Source organism: Mesoplodon bidens (genome assembly GCF_964165515.1).
Source record: "Mesoplodon bidens genome assembly, chromosome: 6".
NCBI classification, from domain to species: Eukaryota; Metazoa; Chordata; class Mammalia; order Artiodactyla; family Ziphiidae; genus Mesoplodon; species Mesoplodon bidens.
This window is the reverse complement of record NC_138162.1, coordinates 35,697,140-35,716,574: the sequence shown is the minus strand read 5'-3', so window position 1 is coordinate 35,716,574 and position 19,435 is coordinate 35,697,140. Positions and strand designations below refer to the sequence as shown.

The 19,435-nt window shown below is 38.6% G+C and overlaps 1 protein-coding gene across 1 annotated transcript in view; it reads left to right on the top strand.

Moving 5' to 3' along the window:
* The window catches only part of SVEP1 (sushi, von Willebrand factor type A, EGF and pentraxin domain containing 1), a gene marked incomplete at its 5' end in the record, with an annotated part of 185,989 nt that overhangs the window by 71,531 nt on the left and 95,023 nt on the right, over positions 1-19,435 (top strand). Inside the window, 4 exons of the mRNA XM_081236611.1 lie at positions 3,979-4,158; positions 9,332-9,529; positions 12,357-12,475; positions 15,377-15,506. Coding sequence (XP_081092737.1) covers positions 3,979-4,158; positions 9,332-9,529; positions 12,357-12,475; positions 15,377-15,506 — 627 coding nt within the window. The remainder of the gene's footprint in view (positions 1-3,978; positions 4,159-9,331; positions 9,530-12,356; positions 12,476-15,376; positions 15,507-19,435) is intronic.

Here is a 19,435-nt window from a genome sequence, read left to right as displayed (position 1 = left end):
CAGTATAGAAGCTGTCAAAATTGGGAGAGTGACAGGAAGTGTAAATCTGAGAAAAAAAATCCGAGTCTTTCCACTGAGAACCAGATCAAGTTCTCACATTGTCTGCTACCTAGTAGACCATTCTCTTGAAAGACTAAATTGCTGTTTTCTAAAAAGACTAAATAAATATTTAAGGATTGCTTTAACATGAATGTCAGTCAAACGTTTATTGCAGAATTTTTCAGCTTATTGAAATAAAAATATTTTTGAAGTTGAAACTCATAAATAAGCATGTTCCTATCAAAAATGATAAAAATGGTCATTCTTGGTTGAAGAGGAGTATAAACTGTTTAAGAACTGAATAGGAATGATTACATATGCTTTGTTTTCCCTGAGGAGCAATGAAAGTTTATTAAAACCAACACTTGAGAAGCAGTGTAATTTGCATATGTATGAAACACCAGCTCTAATTTACTATCAGCTCTCTTGAGAGATGTTGCAAGTTCATTTCGTCTCAAGTTGGAAAGCTGAAGTCATTTCAGCAGCTTATTGGATCAAAAGCAGTTGTTTAATATGATTTTCTATATTTTCTATATCTTGATCATAGTAATTTGTCTCATTCACTTTTAATCCTACCTGGCTCTTGGTATTATGCTACGCCTGATGAGTGCCCTCAAGAAAAGTCAAAATATGGGAGGCAAAATATTTCTACACTCTTCATGGATACACTCAATAAAGATTCTACTTACATGGTGGACACACTCAATAAAAATCAAAATGTGGAAGGCAAAATAATTCTACTCATTTGTCATTAATATTTGACTTTGGTCCAAACCATCCCAGTGATCAAAAGGCGAGGGCTTATGGTTTAACTTCTAATCTAATTCTTGAGTTTTCTCTAAGGAGTAATCAATCCTAAATGAATATTTCATGCACCCAGTGTTTATGTTCTGCCAACTAATATAATTTGAATGGGTTCCTTCAGAGTAGATTCTGTGAAACTGGACTTCAGTTGAATATGCACTGAATATTTTACCCCAACTTCCTTTCCTATTATTTTAAAGTTAAGCTTTCATCATAAGTAACTGCATGCTTCATATGAAAAATTGGCAAATGCATAAAAGAAGGAAAAAGACATCTTACCCAGAGTCTCAACAAAGTTCTTGAGTCCCAAGTGATTTTGTTCAAAAATATTTAGAGATTTCTCTGTTGTCTTGTGGCCTTTAGTGTTGCAGGAGTGTTATCTGAGAGAAAAGTGAGATTTGTTCTTTGCAGGGGGTTTTGCTTTTTGTACAATGCCTGATGCTTATTGCATTATATCTGTAAGCTATTAAAATGAGTATCCGCGCCCATCTGTTGGCATATTCAACAAGAATCCACTCTCTTGTGCTCTCCGTATCTCTGTTTATGACCAGGATGTACATGCCATCTGACTGAAAGGGTGCACGGCCGTGGGTCTCTGCAGCCCCCCACCTCTCCCTCTCCCTTCCCTGCACTCTCCTTTCCCCATCCTCTTCCATGTCTCCCCCTCCCCTCCTCTTCCTCTCTATCACCTGCCTTTCTCCTCCTCTTCCCTTTCTTCTCCCCTCTCCTTATTCTCCCCCTTTCTTTCCTCCTTTACTGGCCTTCCTCCTCCTGATTTGAAATCCTGATTGGAGTGGGTCTAAGCTAGAACTGGAGAAAAAGAAGTGTAGAAAGAGTATAAACTCTTTAGAGATAATTTTACCTAAAGAAGAACACATAATAGATTGGAGGCTCCAGTAGGGTATAGAATTTGATGGAGTTGAAGCTCTTGAGGGAATAATCTAGGAAGATAGGAGGTCGTTGTCAGAGGAGGGTGCGTGGATTGATGCTGGCAAGGTCTAGAGGATAAAGCAGTGGAGGGGAGGCTGAAATAAGGTGAACGATGTGGTTATTGGTGAAGAAGAGGTGAGGAATATGACTCTAGGGTATTGGAATGATCATCTACATAGATCATGAAATCACCAGCTTGTGTGGGTGTGTGTGTGTGTGTGCGCGCGCGCATGCCAGAGAGAGAGAGAGAGAGAGAGAGAGAGAGAAATATAAAATCATTAAAGAATGAGAAGTGGCCAAAAGGTCAACAGGCAACTGGGGAGAGGGGGTGGGGGAGGACGGGACGTTTTTCCTCCCTCCAGGGAGCTGGAGGTGTTTAGGAAGAAGAAAGAGAATGATCTGGGAAGGCAATAAAGAGCAGGTCCTGTCTATAAGAGACAATGAGATTTTTTACTAGAATGAGAAAGTAAGGAAAAGTTCATAAGAGAAGTTTAGGATAGGACGGGATTTATTGAGGACTGATCATGTATTCCAGAGGGCAGGTGCATGAGTTTGTGAGTTAGAGTTGGATCAGAACTGTGTGGGGATGACCCTGGTAGACGAAGCGATTGTCCTGAACAAGAATATAGGGCCTGCTGGAATTGACTGAGATGTACTCTAAGGCACTTTATGGGATTTGGGTGGGCTAGGCGGTGGTAGACTCTTGCCGGAGCTCAGAGCACAGATGTCATTTGGGAACCTGCAGGAGCAGTCTGAGTACCTTCTTGTAGCTTCTCTGATGTAGCGTTGAGGCAAGAGAGTCAGGAGTGGCAGCACTGGGGAAACGCACAGTTCTCTGGACAACCCATGGCACTTCTGCTGCTGGAGGTGCTGAGGCTGGCTGAGGCACAGGGCCCTTTCCAGCCTCCAGAGCTTAGTAAATACTCTTCTAGCTCCTTTTTCATGGTGGTTTCAAAGTCAGTAGAGAAAGGAAGTATATCACCAGTTGTAACCTGGTCACTTCTCAGACCAGGGGAACATGATCCGGGCTCACATGCTCTGCCCCTGAGCAAGGTTGGAACACACACAAATCCCATGAGCTGAAGAGGCAAAAGAGCTTCCCTTGGAAAATTAACAAAGGAAAAATGAATGGATGCTGGGCAGAGGGAATTAGGGTTTGCATATACCTACTGGTATCAATGACCCAAATAACTAGGTCATAAGACAATTAAGGGTTTGTTTTTCTCTCACCTGAAAGGACAGAAGTAGGTAATCCAAAACTGGTATGATAGCTCATTGTCATCAGAGACCCAGGCTTCTTTTATTTTTTTGCTCTACCATCTTAGTGCATGAGACTTACCCTGTAATATGCTGGGGCCCTATCCTTCATGTCTGTATTTCAGGACAAAGAAGGAGGAAGAGGGGAAGGCAAAAAAGTACTCTCTCAACTGAGACAGTCCCCACTCAAAAGCTTTTCCAGAAGTCCCATACAACCTTAGCATATATGTCACTGGCTCTCATTTGTTGTGATGGAGGTGGAGAATTGTTATCTTCTAGCTGTGCCTGTTACTATGCTGAATAAAACCGGGAGGAGTGGTTATTGGGTGGGCAGCTAGCAGTCTCTGCCACAGCAGCAAAAACAAACAAAACAATGATAATGCATAAGTCAATATTATCATCATGAGCTAGGATTTGCAGGAAGCGTCGGGGAAGAAAGGGGTGAAAAAGCCAAAAGGACCAGAATTGTGGCTAGAGTAGAATGCTGGAGTTCAAGATTGCAGAGGCTGAGCAGCTGTCAAGAGTCTGGGATCATTAAAAATCCCAGGATATGCCCATGAGGTCTGAAAACTGAATAGAACCTGATCTCTGTCCTGGAAAAGACCGCTTCCTTGTGTTAGAACGTAGCCTGGAGAATCACAGCAAAGGCCCAGCTGAGGGCTGCAGGGACCTCCCTTTGTAAACCATCCCCAATCTCCAGCCATCATTGTCCATTTAGGGCCAGACTCCTTAAACAGCTTAAGTTTCCCACCTATAGACAGAGGTGGAACACAATGATGTCGTTTAGGCCATGCATTTGATAAAACATAGGCTTTTAGTTATCCCAGACTAACTCAAAATATAATGGTGTGTTATTTACTGTTTGTAATTTGTAGGCCTTATTAAATTTATAATTATTATCTTTGTCCTCATTGAGTAGAATATGATCATTGTTTTCATTTCACATAGTGAGAACATGCCCTCGTCTCCGCCAACCCAAACATGGCCGCCTCAGCTGTTCGACCGGGGAACTGTCCTATAGGACAGTGTGTTTGGTCACCTGTGATGAAGGGTACAGACTAGAAGGAAGTGCTAGGCTTACCTGCCAAGTAAACGCCCAGTGGGATGGTCTAGAACCCCGGTGTGTGGGTAAGTTCTTAGAAGGCATGGTGCCTTGGATGGGTCATTTCTCTTGCTCTCTGGTTTCTTCTGTTTTCTGTGAAGACCTAGAACTAAAAACCGACTCATTATGGGTATAAATACACATCCATATGTACAGGTATATGGCGCTGTAGATACATGAACAAATATGTAGTTTTATTCCCCTTCACTGGTAAAAAGACTTCTCACCACAATCCAGTTTTCCGAATCCCTAAAGTTTACAGCTTCAAATGGTAATGATTTTTGTTTTAATTGGGGCAAATTTGGATGGATTTCTTAATAGCAAATGCTGTGTAATTCCCTCAATTTTTAAAACACAATTTACCTTTACCTTGTTGATGAAAGGACAAAATTATGAACCAGTGAATGTTAAGATGGGCCGTAAAGTTCTCTTTCATCAGAAGATTTTCTGCCTTGTCCTTCACAAAGAGTTGCGACATCTCAAACCTGAAATCGGATCCAGAATGAATAAACTCAGTAGCTCTTCCAGTTTGCTGCATCTTATACACTGTTGAAACATTAACGATGGTAATAATGATGATGATGAAATGATAATAGCTACCATTAGTGAACCCTTACTATGTGTCAGATACAGTATACCTGGGAGTGCTAACAGGTATGTCATTAAATAACCAACTTCCAAAATAGGAAGAAGAACTGTATATAGGGAATAAATTGAGGTATTCCAGGATCCTAGATGGGAAAACTAGGTACTATAACTATCTCTATTTTTTATAAATTGATTTACAGGTTTATTCTAGAATAATCTAGTATTGGGTTCAGGGCTGATAATAAGGGAGGGTGTCACCAGAAAGGATATTGGCCTTTACTGAGGGGTTCAATAACAGTCCAAGAGTTGACCCTCATGGTGCAGGCTCAGAAAACTTATAGGGGAGTATTATATATTTAAATAATAATTTAATAATAAAAATAACAAGTAGAGTTTATTAACAATGAGATACTTGTCATGACTACTGAAAGACATAGGCCTGACAGGAATTATATTTCCCTGGAGGCAGAAGCTACAAGGATTCCCAAACCACAAACAGACTTAGTTGGCATAAAACCAAAACAAAGGGAGTTAGCTTCTCCAGATAGTTCACAGAATTAAATGAAGATGATGGATCTATCCACCATAAAAAGGCTGCTTTGGCAATGGAACATTAAACCTCAGTAAATCCATTTAGTTGGAACGTTGTCTCCCAAGATTAGAATTTGTATCTAGATATTAATGTTTACTCCTGAGAATCATCTATTTCACTGGCTCCACAGATGAGCAGCTTTTCTTCTGAGGGACCCAGTCTTTTATTAAAAATGTAATACATTTAATAAGGTTACTCTGGAGTTATTCTTTAAAGAATTTAAATTTATTAAGTTTAACTTAAAATTTTAAAATTCTTTAAACTTTAAGAATTCTCTTTAAAATTATTGTGTACATCTCTGTAATGATTTAAAGTGTATGTCAATCTTGGTAGATTTGAAGTGTAACCATCAAAAGGAAATTATATCCTTATTCACAGTTTATTGGGGAACAACTCACCGTAGCCCCCAAATTCTGACAATAACGATAATTACTATGAAATTTTCCACTTAAAAAATTGATAGACATGAATAGAAAGCGTATTGACGAATAGATAGTTGCAAAACAGGAAAATTTTGAACATGAGGTACAATGAGGGAGAACTTATTCTCACCATCATAAGACAGATTATGAACCCACAGTGATTAAAACGGTACAATAATGGTACAAGGATGCACAGAACAATGGAAGCAAACATGGCTCAGAAACAAACATTATTTTTTGTAGAAGAATATAATATTCAATAAGGGAAATTTTAGATATCAATGGGGGAAAGAAGCTTATCTAAAAATTAGTCAGTTTTGACTCACCTCATTTTTAAAAATCACTAAGTTAATTTAACTAATTAATTAAATGAGGCAAATTAAGGAGTGAAATGTAAGAAATAATATGGAGAAAATAGGGATTTTAAGGAGAAGAACTTCATAAAAATAAAAAGGACAATAGATTTGAATACATAAAGATGTAAATTTCTGTACTTCAAATGAATTCTCTGCATTATTAAAATGCAAACAAGAAAAAGTTATTTGAAACACATAAAAAAAAAGTCAATGTCTTAACATTTTCTGACATATGAAACTAGACCAAAACACAAAAATATGAAGACTCCAATACAAAGAGAGATAAAGGAAATGAATTAAATGAACAAAGGAGACGTTTTAAAAATACCATTAAAAAATAAACAATGAAATTGAGAAAATTCTAGAACCAAAGTTATGAGATATGGGTTAAATTATACACTGATAAAATTTCATAGATATAAATATTTTCATTATTAAACAGGAAGAATGAAAATAACATTAAATTCAAAAGCTAGGAAAATAATGATTGCAAGAGAAGTTGAAAGAAGTACATAATAATAATAAAGGATGAATTATAAAAGGAGATGGAATGCAGTAGAGTGGATAAGAGGAAAATCTTTGAATAAAGTAATAAAATAAATTTTAAAAAGAAGAAAGAAAAATGCAAAACTAGAATTTTTCCAGGAAGCTATCACAAAGGAATATATGAGGTCTGAGGTTTTTATTTTATTTTTTTTAAATATATTTATTATCTTTGGCTGTGTTGGGTCTTCGTTGGTGCGCATGGGCTTTCTCTAGTTGTGGCGAGCGGGGGCTACTCTTTTTTTTTTTTTTAACATCTTTATTGGAGTATAATTGCTTTACAATGGTGTGTTAGTTTCTGCTTTATAACAAAGTGAATCAGTTATACATATGTTCCCATATCTCTTCCCTCTTGCGTCTCCCTCCCTCCCACCCTCTGTATCCCACCCCTCTAGGTGGTCACAAAGCCCTGAGCTGATCTCCCTGTGCTATGCGGCTGCTTCTCACTAGCTATCTGTTTTACATTTGGTAGTGTATATATGTCCATGCCACTCTCTCACTTTGTCACAGCTTAGGGGGCTACTCTTCATTGCGGTGCGTGGGCTTCTCATTGCTGTGGCTTCTCTTGTTGCAGAGCACGGGCTGTAGGCGCGCGGGTTTCAGTAGCTGTGGAACGTGGGCTCAGTAGTTGTGGCTCACAGGCTCTAGAGCGCAGGCTCAATAATTGTGGTGCATGGGCTTAGCTGCTCCACAGCATGTGGGGTCTTCCTGGACCAGGGATCAAACCCATGTCCCCTGCATTGGCAGGCGGATTCTTAACCACTGCGCCACCAGGGAAGTCCCAGAGGTCTGAGGTTTTAAAAGAATAATAAAATACCATACAATACATTTATTATGCATGATTTTCTAAGAAAATGAAAATTATTAAATGAATCCAGAAGAAAAGTAGAAAAGCAAGTATATAGTTACCTATGGGTAATTTACAAAAAAATGGAAATGTTATCAGAGTTTAATTACTCCTCCCCAAATGAGGGATCAGTGAAACTCTTTCAAACTTTTTAAAAGCAGTAATTCTCATACCATGTAATTTGGCCCAATTAGTGGAAAGTTAATCAGTTCATACTATCAGACTATTATTATTCTATTGCCAACCTGACAACTTTTACCAAGAAAAAAAAAAAAAGATAGAAAACTACGACAGCAAATATACTAGCAATCCACATTCAAAAGAATGGTCTGCCAAAACGAGTAGAGGTTTATCCTAGGAATGTAGGGAGGGTTTAAAATTAAGTACTCTATCAACATAATAAATTACTTCATTATAAAAAATAGGAAAAATTCATATGGTTGCTCAGTATAAGATAAAAATGTATTATTATCATTTAAAACACATTTTTAATAGAACTAAGAAACTCATATTGATTACTGACATAATAAAAAAAAGTCCATCTTAAATCTGCATCCACTTATGGAAACAGTGTAGACAGTCTTATTAAATCTGGAAAAAGAAAAGGATTCCAGAATCATCCGTATTATTTAGCATTGTTCTTCTAAGCTTTAGCTCTTGTAATAAATCATAAAGTTAGAGCTTAGAGGATTCAGAATCATCATTTGTAAACTACGTGTCTACCTCCAAAAAAGAATGAACCTACTAAAAGACTGAGAGTTCATTAAAGTCATAAGAATATCAAATAAACAACCCTTCTATATAAATGATAAACAGAATATATAGAGAAAAATCACTTTCAAAAGATCTATAGAAAATATAAAATATTTAAGAATAACCTTAAACAGAAATGTGTGGAACCTGTGTTACACAAACTACAAAATATTACTGAAAGACAAAAAGAACACCTTAATGTTTTTATAAAATTTTATCAAAATGTAAGTTCTCTCCAAATATATGTATACGTAAAATGACATATCATCCAATAGCCCAAAAGGGTTTTTCTTTTTTGCCCCCTTTTTGGAATTGGGGATTGCCTCCAGGATTCATCTGGAAGAATGTGTAGGCAAAACTCACTGAAATAAGATTGAAAGGGAAGAGTAATAAAGAGTAGTAAAAAGAAAGTAGCTCTACTGGGTTTTAAAATATATACTAAAACTGCAAAAATGAAGAGTATGCAAGAATTGCCATCAGATCAATGGGACACACACACAGACACACACCCTGCATTAAGTCCTAGTCTGATTTTCCATTCTATCTCCAGTCTACCTAATTCTACCTAATTCATTTGCTGTTCTTCATCTGTGCTGAAAATAACATCATTAAGAGTCAAGGCCCTAATTATGACATAGTGATTCTAAGGAGAGTATAAAAACTATTCTCATTATGTGCTTGCTTAAAGATGGCACAAAAAAATTCATAAAATGGAAACTGATTGCCGAATTATCACTTATTCCATGAAAGATAGAATCTAATTCACTATTTTATACTTTGTAGCCATAATGTAATATTCTGCAAACTGAATGAAGGTGCTCGAAGCAAATGATAAAACTCACAGTCAGCAATGATTTAAGTACTAGTTAGAAATCTTTCAAGATTTTGATGCACCGGCAAAATAACATGAGGTAACTAAAGAGATATGGTTGAGCATTATTTACAATACAGCATTTGTTTAGTGTCACATACAGACCTCATTTAGTGACTTATGTCAGTCCCACAGCAGACCAATTGTATTTTTCTCGAGTAAAGCGAATCTGTGACATTGGCAATTTGTGGGAACGCAAATAACATTTTCTTGTTCTTCTACAATAGAGCGCCACTGCTCCACCTTTCAGAAGCCCAAAGGTGTCATCGTGTCACCCCCGAACTGTGGCAAGCATCCAGCCAAACCTGGGACGATTTGTCAGCTGAGTTGCCACCAAGGATTCATTTTATCAGGAGGCAGAGAAGAAGTGAGGTGTACCACCTCTGGAAAATGGAGTGCCAAAGTTCAGACAGCTGTTTGTGAAGGTAGGTCCATACAATGGTCAGGTTAAAAACCAAATTCTATATAATGACACATTGGTGCAGTGTGGGACTGTCCCTCTCTGCAACTTTTGCTGCAAATCTATGGTAAAAGGATAGATGTAACCCCAGGAAATGCTATGAAGATGTCTGTTACAAAATCGTGGGCTCACAAAATCCAATTACAATGTACCAGGCAATAATAGAAGAAATAGAAAACTAAGGATGATATTAGAGCTGGAAATCAGGTTAAGTTTTCCATTGGGAGTTGAAGATCTTTGGGGAATTTCTGGCTTCTATAAAGCAGGTGAGATTAAGTTCATTTTTTTTTAAAAAAGCAAGTCATCATCCCTTTGAAACCTGCATCTCAGTACATTCACAAGAGAACATTGCCATCTTCCTAGCAACAAGAGCCGACTGCTATGAAAAAGAGCTATTGAGAGCAAGAAAGAGTTCTTAGAAGTAAAAATATAAATATCTCTAAGAGAAGGGTCAAAAAGTGGAGTGGATGTTGTTGAAAACAATATTAGTGATTTGACAAAGCAAACTGAGAATTCCTTCAGTATGGAGAACTGATAAACAAGGAACTTGAATATCCCAATGGATTAAGCCCAAAAGATGGAAGTTAAGAGATACCTGTGATAAATTGAGAAACCCCAATAAAGAGTTCCAGAAGCAGAGAGAGGATAAGGGATGGAGGAGAAGAATTTCCTACCAGTAGAAGAAAGATTCCCTGAGCTTCAGAAAGCCTTGAATTTTTTAATCAAAATAGCCTCAGACCTTGTTTATCTATTTTTATATAAAGTAGTATATATCTGTTAACCCCAAGCTCTTAATTAGTCCCTTCTCCCCAACAACAAGGTCCTACTGAGTAGCTCAGGGAACTATATTCAATATCTTGTAATAACCTATAATGGAAAAGAATCTGAAAAAATATATATACATATATATGTGTATATATATGTGTGTATATATATATGTATGTATGTATAACTGAATCACTTTGCTGTACACCTGAAACTAACACAACATTGTAAATCAACTATACTTCAATAAAAAATAAAGTACCATTACCAGAGAAATAGAGTTTATTGATCCATGTTCAAGAAAACAGTGAGTAATGTGACTCCAAAAAAAAATAGGGGCTTCCCTGGTGGCTCAGGTGTTGGGAGTCCGCCTGCCAATGCAGGGGACACGGGTTCAAGCCCTGGCCCAGGAGGATCCCACATGCCGCTGAGCAGCTAGGCCAGTGTGCCACAACTACTGAGCCTGTGCTCTGGAGCCCACGCTCCACAACTACTGAGCCCGCGTACTGCAATACTGAAGCCTGCGTGCCTAGAGCTTGTGCTCCGCAACAGGAGAGGCCACCGCAATGAAAGGTCCGTGCACCGCAACGAAGAGTAGCCCCCGCTTGCCACAACTAGAGAAAGCCCACGCGCAACAACAAAGACCCAACTCAGTCTAAAATAATTAATTAAAATAAAATAGCCTCTGAATGTTGGGCAGGCATACTTTCACTACTCCCGGTGAAATTTCCAAGGTCCAAAGTTAAGGAGAAAATCTGAAGTTTCCAGAGAGTAAAGAGAAATTTCACAAAGGAAATAAGGATCAGACTCACACTACACTTCTCATTTATAACTCTAAATGCCAGAAGGAAATGTAGCAGTGTTCTAAGAATACAGAGGGAAAATAGATATAAACTTTAAATTCCGAATCCATTCAAGCTAATATTCAAGTGTAAAGGAAAAATAAAATACTGCTTTAGATTTTAAGAGTTAATATGCTAATGCATCTTTGTGGGGGAAAATTGTCTTAAGTATTAGCCCCTCTGAGAAAAGGAAAATATAAATTGAATAAAATTTTAAAGGAGCAAGAAGGTGAGACACAAATTAGATCAATTCAGATATATTCAGCTGCAAGTTACAGAAGACCTAATTTAACGTAACTTAAGAGGATTTTATTATACCATGTAATAAGAACTTAGCTCTACAGTGACTGATGTGGCTATGTGGAATGTTAACCACATCTAATTCAGTATCTGTACTGCAAAGTTTCACACTGCAAAAAATATCATTGGCTTTAATTTGTTGTTTGTTTTGCCAGTACATTTTAGCACACTAATTAATTCCACTTGACAGCATTGTTTTCCAGTGCAGTTCCTTCCTGCCACAGTCAACATTCAGTTTTTCTGTCTCTTTATTTCATTCCAAAAATATTTATTAAACTCCTGTTATATGCCAGGAACTATATAATACAATGGGACAAGAGGTATCCTGGCATTCAAAGAACTTACATTCTTTGGGAGGAGAAAATTTAATTTCAAAATGGCAAAACGAGTTATGGTTAGGAAGGACAGAGGGCCATGGGAACCTGTGGAGTGAGCACCTAAAATGGACCAGTGGGGTCAGAGAAGCTTCCTGAGGAGCTTGTGTCTAAGCTGAGAATTAAAGGACAAGTAGGGGTTACCTGGGTAAAGGGGGAAGAGAGCATTGATTCAGGCAAATAAAAGAACATGGACAAAGACCCAGGTATAAGAAGAACCATGGTGCTCTCGTGGGACTGAGAGTATTCGATGTGGAGACTGAGTCCTGGTAGGGGATTTGTCAGAGAGGAGGGGATTTGTCCCCTCTTAGGGGAGCGGGTACCAGTTCAGGAAGGGCTTCATAAGTCATCCTGAGATACATTATCCTGAAGGCAGTTGTAAATTCTAAATCAGTCAGGAATTGGGATGTAAAAAGCGAGTCACAGAGTATTAGTATCTTTTTACCTCTCTCTTAAATGACTTAGAATTACACATTGATATGTTAACTGATTTGTGTATTTTCTGAATCAGATGTGGAAGCTCCTCAAATCAACTGTCCCGCGGACATAGAGGCTGAGACTCAGGAACAGCAAGACTCTGCTAATATCACTTGGCAAATCCCAACGGCTAAAGACAACTCTGGGGAAAAGGTAAGGTTTGAGCAAATATTTGCATCCTTTGTCAGATGGATTCTAAATACACTGCAAATATGTGTGCTATTGAAAACTTACTAATTAATGATAGTGCTCTCTCTAGCTGTGCTCATAAATGTTAATGTCCCATCTGATAGAAGAATGATCAGCCTTGAATTTTTCATTAGAAATTTCAGATGAAAATCTAGAAACGGAAACCCTTCATTGTGCGGATTCGTTGGCTGAGAATTCTTTGCCCCTTCCTAGGCTCTGAAGATCTTTTAAGAAAAAGAAAGATGGGGAATCAATCTTAGTTTCTGTTTTTAAGCATATGTTTTAAAATATGATCCTGAAATGATTGCATATTGGCCAGTCTGAAGAAGATAACATCAGTGTTTCTTACTCAGCTTTTTAAAAACCAGCATTATTCAGAACACAGTATTTTAGTATTGTATATACAGTAGCTTGAGATAATTATCCATCAGATGCTAGGAAAGGAATTAGGAATTTAACACCCTCTTAAATTTATACTTTTACTGTTCACATACATGAAGATGCCCTTAAATAGTTTTTACACCTGCATGTAAATATGTATGTAAGTTGTGTCATTCAAGGACATGTGCCATTCAAGGACACACACACAATATGTTCTGATAATTGTGTTGAATAAACACGATATACTTTAAAAAATCAAGATAACTTTTTAAAAGTGTATTATTAAATATAGTCATCGCTCTGTATATTACATCTCCAGGACTTATTTATTTTATAAGTGGAAGTTTGTACCTTTTGTCCACCTTCACCCATTTTGAGCACCCACATACCCCTCTTCTGGCAACCACCAAACTGTTCTCTGTATCTGTGATTTTTTTTTCCTGCCACTTACTAGCGAGATCATATGGTATTTATCTTTAGGTAACCAAAGACAAGGTAACTTTTAAATCTGATTTTAAAAGTGTCAATGTAAATTAGAGTACTTACTGTACTATAGGTGATGTGTGCATTGAGTGCTCCCTCATGTGTAGTTTCCACATTCTATTAAGAGGCCCATGAAAACATGCATTGTCATCATTATCATCATCATCCTGGTCATTGTCATCAAATACTAAGAAGAGTGCAGGGACATACTTCAGGATCCATGAGAATTTAGATTAAATGTAGCATCTGTGTGTTGAAATATTTTTTAAAAATACAGTGGAAAAAACCAATGGATTTGACCTCAAAAGTATTTCTCAGTTTTTAAAAATAAATTTATTTTTTTAATTACTTATTTTTGGCTGCGTTGGGTCTTCGTTGCTGTGCGTGGGCTTTCTCTAGTTGTGGCGAGCGGGGGCTACTCTCCGTTGCGGGCGGGCTTCTCCTTATGGTGGCTTCTCTTGTTGCGGATCATGGGCTCTAGGTGCACGGGCTTCAATAGTTGTGGTGCCTGGGCTCAGTCGTTGTGGCTCGTGGGCTCTAGAGCACAGGCTCAGTAGTTGTGACACACGGGATTAGTTGCTCCACAGCATGTGGAATCTTCCCACACCAGGGATCAAACCCATGTCCCCTGCATTGGCAGGTGGATTCTTAACTACTACGCCACCAGGGAAGTGCCTCAATTTGTATTTTTAATAGTTCTCTAGCAAACTAGAGAAAAATGCTTCAAATATGTCAAATGTTAGAATGTTTATTATATCACATATTAATATAAATTTATCTTTATCACATTATAGTTTTCAAACGGACTAAGAAGGCAAACATATGGTTCAAAAAGGGAAAAATATATCTATATCATGCAATCATATGAGAATTTAATCTTACCATAATACATTAAGAAACTGCAAATTAAAACAATGACCTCATGCCATATTTTTTTTTTTTTGCTGTACGCGGGCCTCTCACTGCTGTGGCCTCTCCCGTTGCGGAGCACAGGCTCCGGACACACAGGCTCCGCGGCCATGGCTCGCGGGCCCAGCCGCTGCGCGGCATGTGGGATCTTCCGGGATAGGGGCACGAACCCGTGTCCCCTGCATCGGCAGGCGGACTCTCAACCACTGCGCCACCAGGGAAGCCCACATGCCATATTTTTGATTTACCAAAAGGTAATGATATTTAATATAGATCAAAGAACTTTGAATGGGAACTTTGACAATGATACTATCAAATACTAACAATGGGAATGCAAATTTTTACCATGATCTGGGAAATAAATTTTGTATTATCTATCAATAAAATGCTAATGACTTTGAGGTTAATAATTCTGTTTCTGGAAATTTATTATAAGGACATAATAAAAATATTTTAAAATTATCTGTACAAAACTGTTATCATAGTGCTGCTTACAACATTAAAATTTGGGACCAATTTAAATGTCCTTGAATAGATTTTTCTTTTTAAAAATTGGCATGTATTTATTATATAGGTTATAAAGATATTTAAGAGTCATAAGTTCTAAAAACTATGTAAGAGCATAAAAAATGTATTAAGGTATTACGTTTAATAAAAAAGGAACAACATTTCGGGGGCTTCCCTGGTGGCGCAGTGGTTGAGAGTCCGCCCGCCTATGCAGGGGACACGGGTTCGTGCCCTGGTCCGGGAGGATCCCACATGCCGGGGAGCAGCTGGGCCCGTGAGCCGTGGCCACTGAACCTGCGCGTCCGGAGCCTGTGCTCCGCAGCGGGAGAGGCCACGGCGGTGAGAGGCCCGTGTACCGCAAAAAAAAAGGAACAACATTTCATATGTATCCCAACTCTATAAACTATATAGATAAATAGTCTAGAAAGAAGTATACCAAAGGCTATGTCTGATTTTTTTTTCCTTTTTGCTATACATAAAATATTGTGTCTTTTTGACTTCACTTTGCTAATAATATATAAACCAAAAAATAATAAAAGTACTATTAATATTAACTTTAACTTTCCAAATATTTCTCTCCAATAGGTGTCAATCCACGTTCATCCACCTTTTACCCCACCTTATCTTTTCCCAATTGGAGATGTTGCTGTCACGTACACAGCAACTGACCTATCCAGCAACCAAGCCAGCTGCACTTTCCATATCAAGGTTATTGGTAAGTCTTCAAAGTACTTGGGTAGGATTGTGAAAATAATCCAGTACCCCCAAAGACTTTCCTTCTCCTTTATCTTCAACAACTCCTTTCTCACTGATTCTTCCTTCTGTCATTGAAGCCTACTGAAGCCACTTCCTCTTTGAAACCTACGTACTCTTTAATTATCACTCTGTCTCTTTGACCCCTTCCTATATGAGCCTTTTGAAAAGTTCCCAATGGTTGCCATCTCTTTTGGCTTAACTGCCATTTATTCTCAAAGTCACTCAAGTCTGGCTTCTGTCTCCTTCACTCATAGAAACTACTTGCATCAAGGTTACCGTGATCTCTAGAGCTAATCCTACTGCACACTTTTTAGTCCTTATTTGACATGTTTCCATAGATTTTACATTATTAACAATGCTCTCTTTATCAAAACTGCCTCCCATAGCTTCTCTGATATCAGTCTTTCTGGTTTTTTCCCCCCATTATTCTCATTTTTCCTCCTTGATTGCTTTTTTAGGCTTCTCTTCCTCAGACCAACTCTCAAATGTGGATCATCCCCAGGATTCCAGCCTTGGCTCTCTTCTCTTTCTTTCTCTCTAGTTTTCCTGGTAATTTTGTTAACTGACAGCTCCCAGATTTCTATCTCCAGCTCAGATTTCTCTTCTGAAATCCAGAGCAGTATATAATACTGCCTACCGACTTTCCCACGTGGGTGCCCCACAGGCACTTCAAACTCACCCAAACCTAAAGTATTTCTTAGCTCAGAAAATGGAGTGAAGACCTAGCTACCATGCAGAAATCTGGAAGTCATTCTTGATTCCCCTCCCTCCATCACCAACATCTAATACCTCATCAGGTTCTACTGGTTTCATCTCCTTAATATCTCTGAAATCTGTCCCAGTCTCTCCATCCTCACATCCCACTGCTATACATCACTCCTTCTTTTTTATTTTACTTTATTGTTTTGGTTTGGTTTACTCCATCATCTCCCAATTGCTGTTTGTGCTTTCAGTCAATTCAGTAGATACCAGATACCCACCAGCAAGACTTAATACATGAAGAATATATGAAGTGGTCTGTAGCACTCACGAGCACAGACTCTGAACCCAAACTGCTTGACTCCATAGCCAGCTCTCCCACTTAAAAGTGGCAGTGTAACCAGTCACCTCTCTCTGCCTCCGTTTCTTCATCCAGAAATAGAATTAATAAATATATTACCTTCTAGGGTTATTGTGAGATTTTTGATTAGTTAAGATATACAAACTGCTCAAGGTGGTGCCTGACACATTAAGCTCTGTGTAAATACACTAACATTTTTGTATTTTGGTCTCAGATATATATATATATATATATATATATATATATATATATATATATATATAATTTTTTTTAAAGGAGATGTTGAGGGTAGGAGTTTATTAATTAATTAATTTATTTTTGCTGTGTTGGGTCTTCGTTTCTGTGTGAGGGCTATCTCTAGTTGTGGCAAGTGGGGGCCACTCTTCATCGCGGTGCACGGGCCTCTCACTGTCGTGGCCTCTCTTGTTGCGGAGCACAGGCTCCGGACGCTCAGGCTCAGTAGTTGTGGCTCACAGGCCTAGTTGCTCCGCGGCATGTGGGATCCTCCCAGACCAGGGCTCGAACCCGTGTCCCCTGCATTAGCAGGCAGATTCTCAACCACTGCGCCACCAGGGAAGCCCTCAGATATATTTTTAATGTTTATTTTAAAATTCAGTACATTAAATTCATTTTAAGACTTTTACATAACCTCTTGTAATAACTAAAGTGTATCAAACTGGCTTCTTACCCTAGAAATGATAGGTTTTGGTGAAGGTAGATAAAAAGACTCATATAAAAGTCAGTCTAGTTCATGTCATAGTGCTTAGTTGTTTTTAATTGCTTTTTCAAGGTTGTTTTAAGCATGAACTTTATCAGTCATGTGAAAAATACGTTGGGTTTGTTTTCATGGTGCTGTGATTTTATTTTTATTTTTATTTTTATTTTTTTTGTTACGTGGGCCTCTCACTGTTGTGGCCTCTCCCCTTGCGGAGCACAGGCTCCGCGGCCATGGCTCACGGGCCTAGCCGCTCCGCGGCATGTGGGATCTTCCCGGACCGGGGCACGAACCCCTGTCCCCTGCATCGGCAGGCGGACTCTCAACCACTGCGCCACCAGGGAAGCCCGGTGCTGTGATTTTAAACAAGAAAATGTGATTCAAGAGTTTGCCAAGTTTTCGTTTTTCACAATGAAGAGTCAGCATGATGAAATGTAAAAAGTGTACTCGAGTGTCTAGCTAGACACTAGCTGAATTTTCAAATTATGAAAGAGAGAGGAAATGGGGGGGAGGAGGGGACAGGAGAAGGAGGGGGAAAGAGAGAGTGGGAGAGAAAGGGAGGGGGAGAGAGAGAGACACCAAAAATATTCCAAAGCCTACATTTTCTTGTTTTCCTCAGATGATGGGGGTGTTGGTGTCTTAATGATAAATGAGAGGAAATAGGAACGCTTTTGCTTAACATTCCACAGAGTGCTGCCTCACTTGCTTTTAATGGACTTCCTCTCCCTCGTGGAGACAATGCATCTGGCTGGTACCTCCAATTCTTTGAAAGACATTGGCCTCGTCTTACTGCTCTCCTGTCCCTGAACTTCAACTTTAAACTGTTTGGCTAAAATCAGATAAATTTAGAAAATCTTGGAACTATTTCATTTGCAATTTCTTTTGGGAAAATAGTAAATACTGTCAGATTTGTCAATTTAACTATGAATTGGCTTGATTCAGCATTCTCAAAGTGCACTGGCCTCCTACGAGCATTCCTTCATTCTTTTCTTTATTCAGCAACTTTTTCTGAGCATCTGTTGTGGGCCAGGTGCCCTGCTAGGCCATGGAGACCTAAATGTGAGCAAAGGAGGCTCCACTGCTGGTTGACAGAGTTTACAGCCTGGGAAAGTAGTAAACCAAAGATCCTGTACTAAGGAAATGACAAACATGAGGAAAAGAGAAAAACTGAACATTTATGCCTAAGACTTAGCTTAAAACAAAAATCTATATATTCTCCAGAGGTAGAGCTCGTTTAATTTCAGAATTATATGTTTCCATATGTCACTGATAGTATATCATCCTAGTCTTGAGGCCTATGACTATAATTTACCAGCTTAATGACCTAAGGCAAGTCTCTTAAATTTGCCTGGTTTAAGATTCCTTAGCTATATAATTAGAAAAGTAGTATCCATCCAGTCTCCCTCAAAGGCATGTTATTACAGATAGATGGACATTTCAAAAGTGTAAACATTAATAGTTATGTTAAAATTTCCTCCTTTACACCTTCCTTATTGTCCTTTACTGACATCCTAAAAATTCCACCACATTCCGTCAGAGCTTTGAAACCTGGCTCATTCGCGCCACCACCTCAAACCCCTCCTTCAGTGTAGATTACAGTGCCCAGCAACAGACTCACAGTTCTTTCATTTCTACCATGGCTTTCACCCCCTCTCCACTGTAGCCCCCCATTCCCATGTCCACACCCTGTTCTTTGTCTTTACCTGGAATTTATCAACCTTAGGAATCTTAGACTCCAGTGTCCCATCTATGGACATAACCTCCTGGCCTTACAACAATACAACAGCCTCACTTAATCTTAGGTATTCTACAGCATGACTCAGATCTCTGCCCATTGGTCCTTCCATTTAGCATCTATCAGCCCTTCCGTTAAGAAGAGGATCGTGGGAATGATCCCAGTGAAGTGACTGCTTTGGTCATTTCACGCCTTCCAATTAACTGGGAAGGTTTTCTACACTTCTAGGTGGATCAGCTCAACTACCAGTGGCGAAACTCACAAATTAAATGCTCATCGTATCCTGAATTTGCCTTTCATACTGCTGTGCTCATGGTGATTTTAGCAATCTGGTATTCCTTCTTCAACAGGCAGAGGGAAGTATAGCAAGAATCAGCT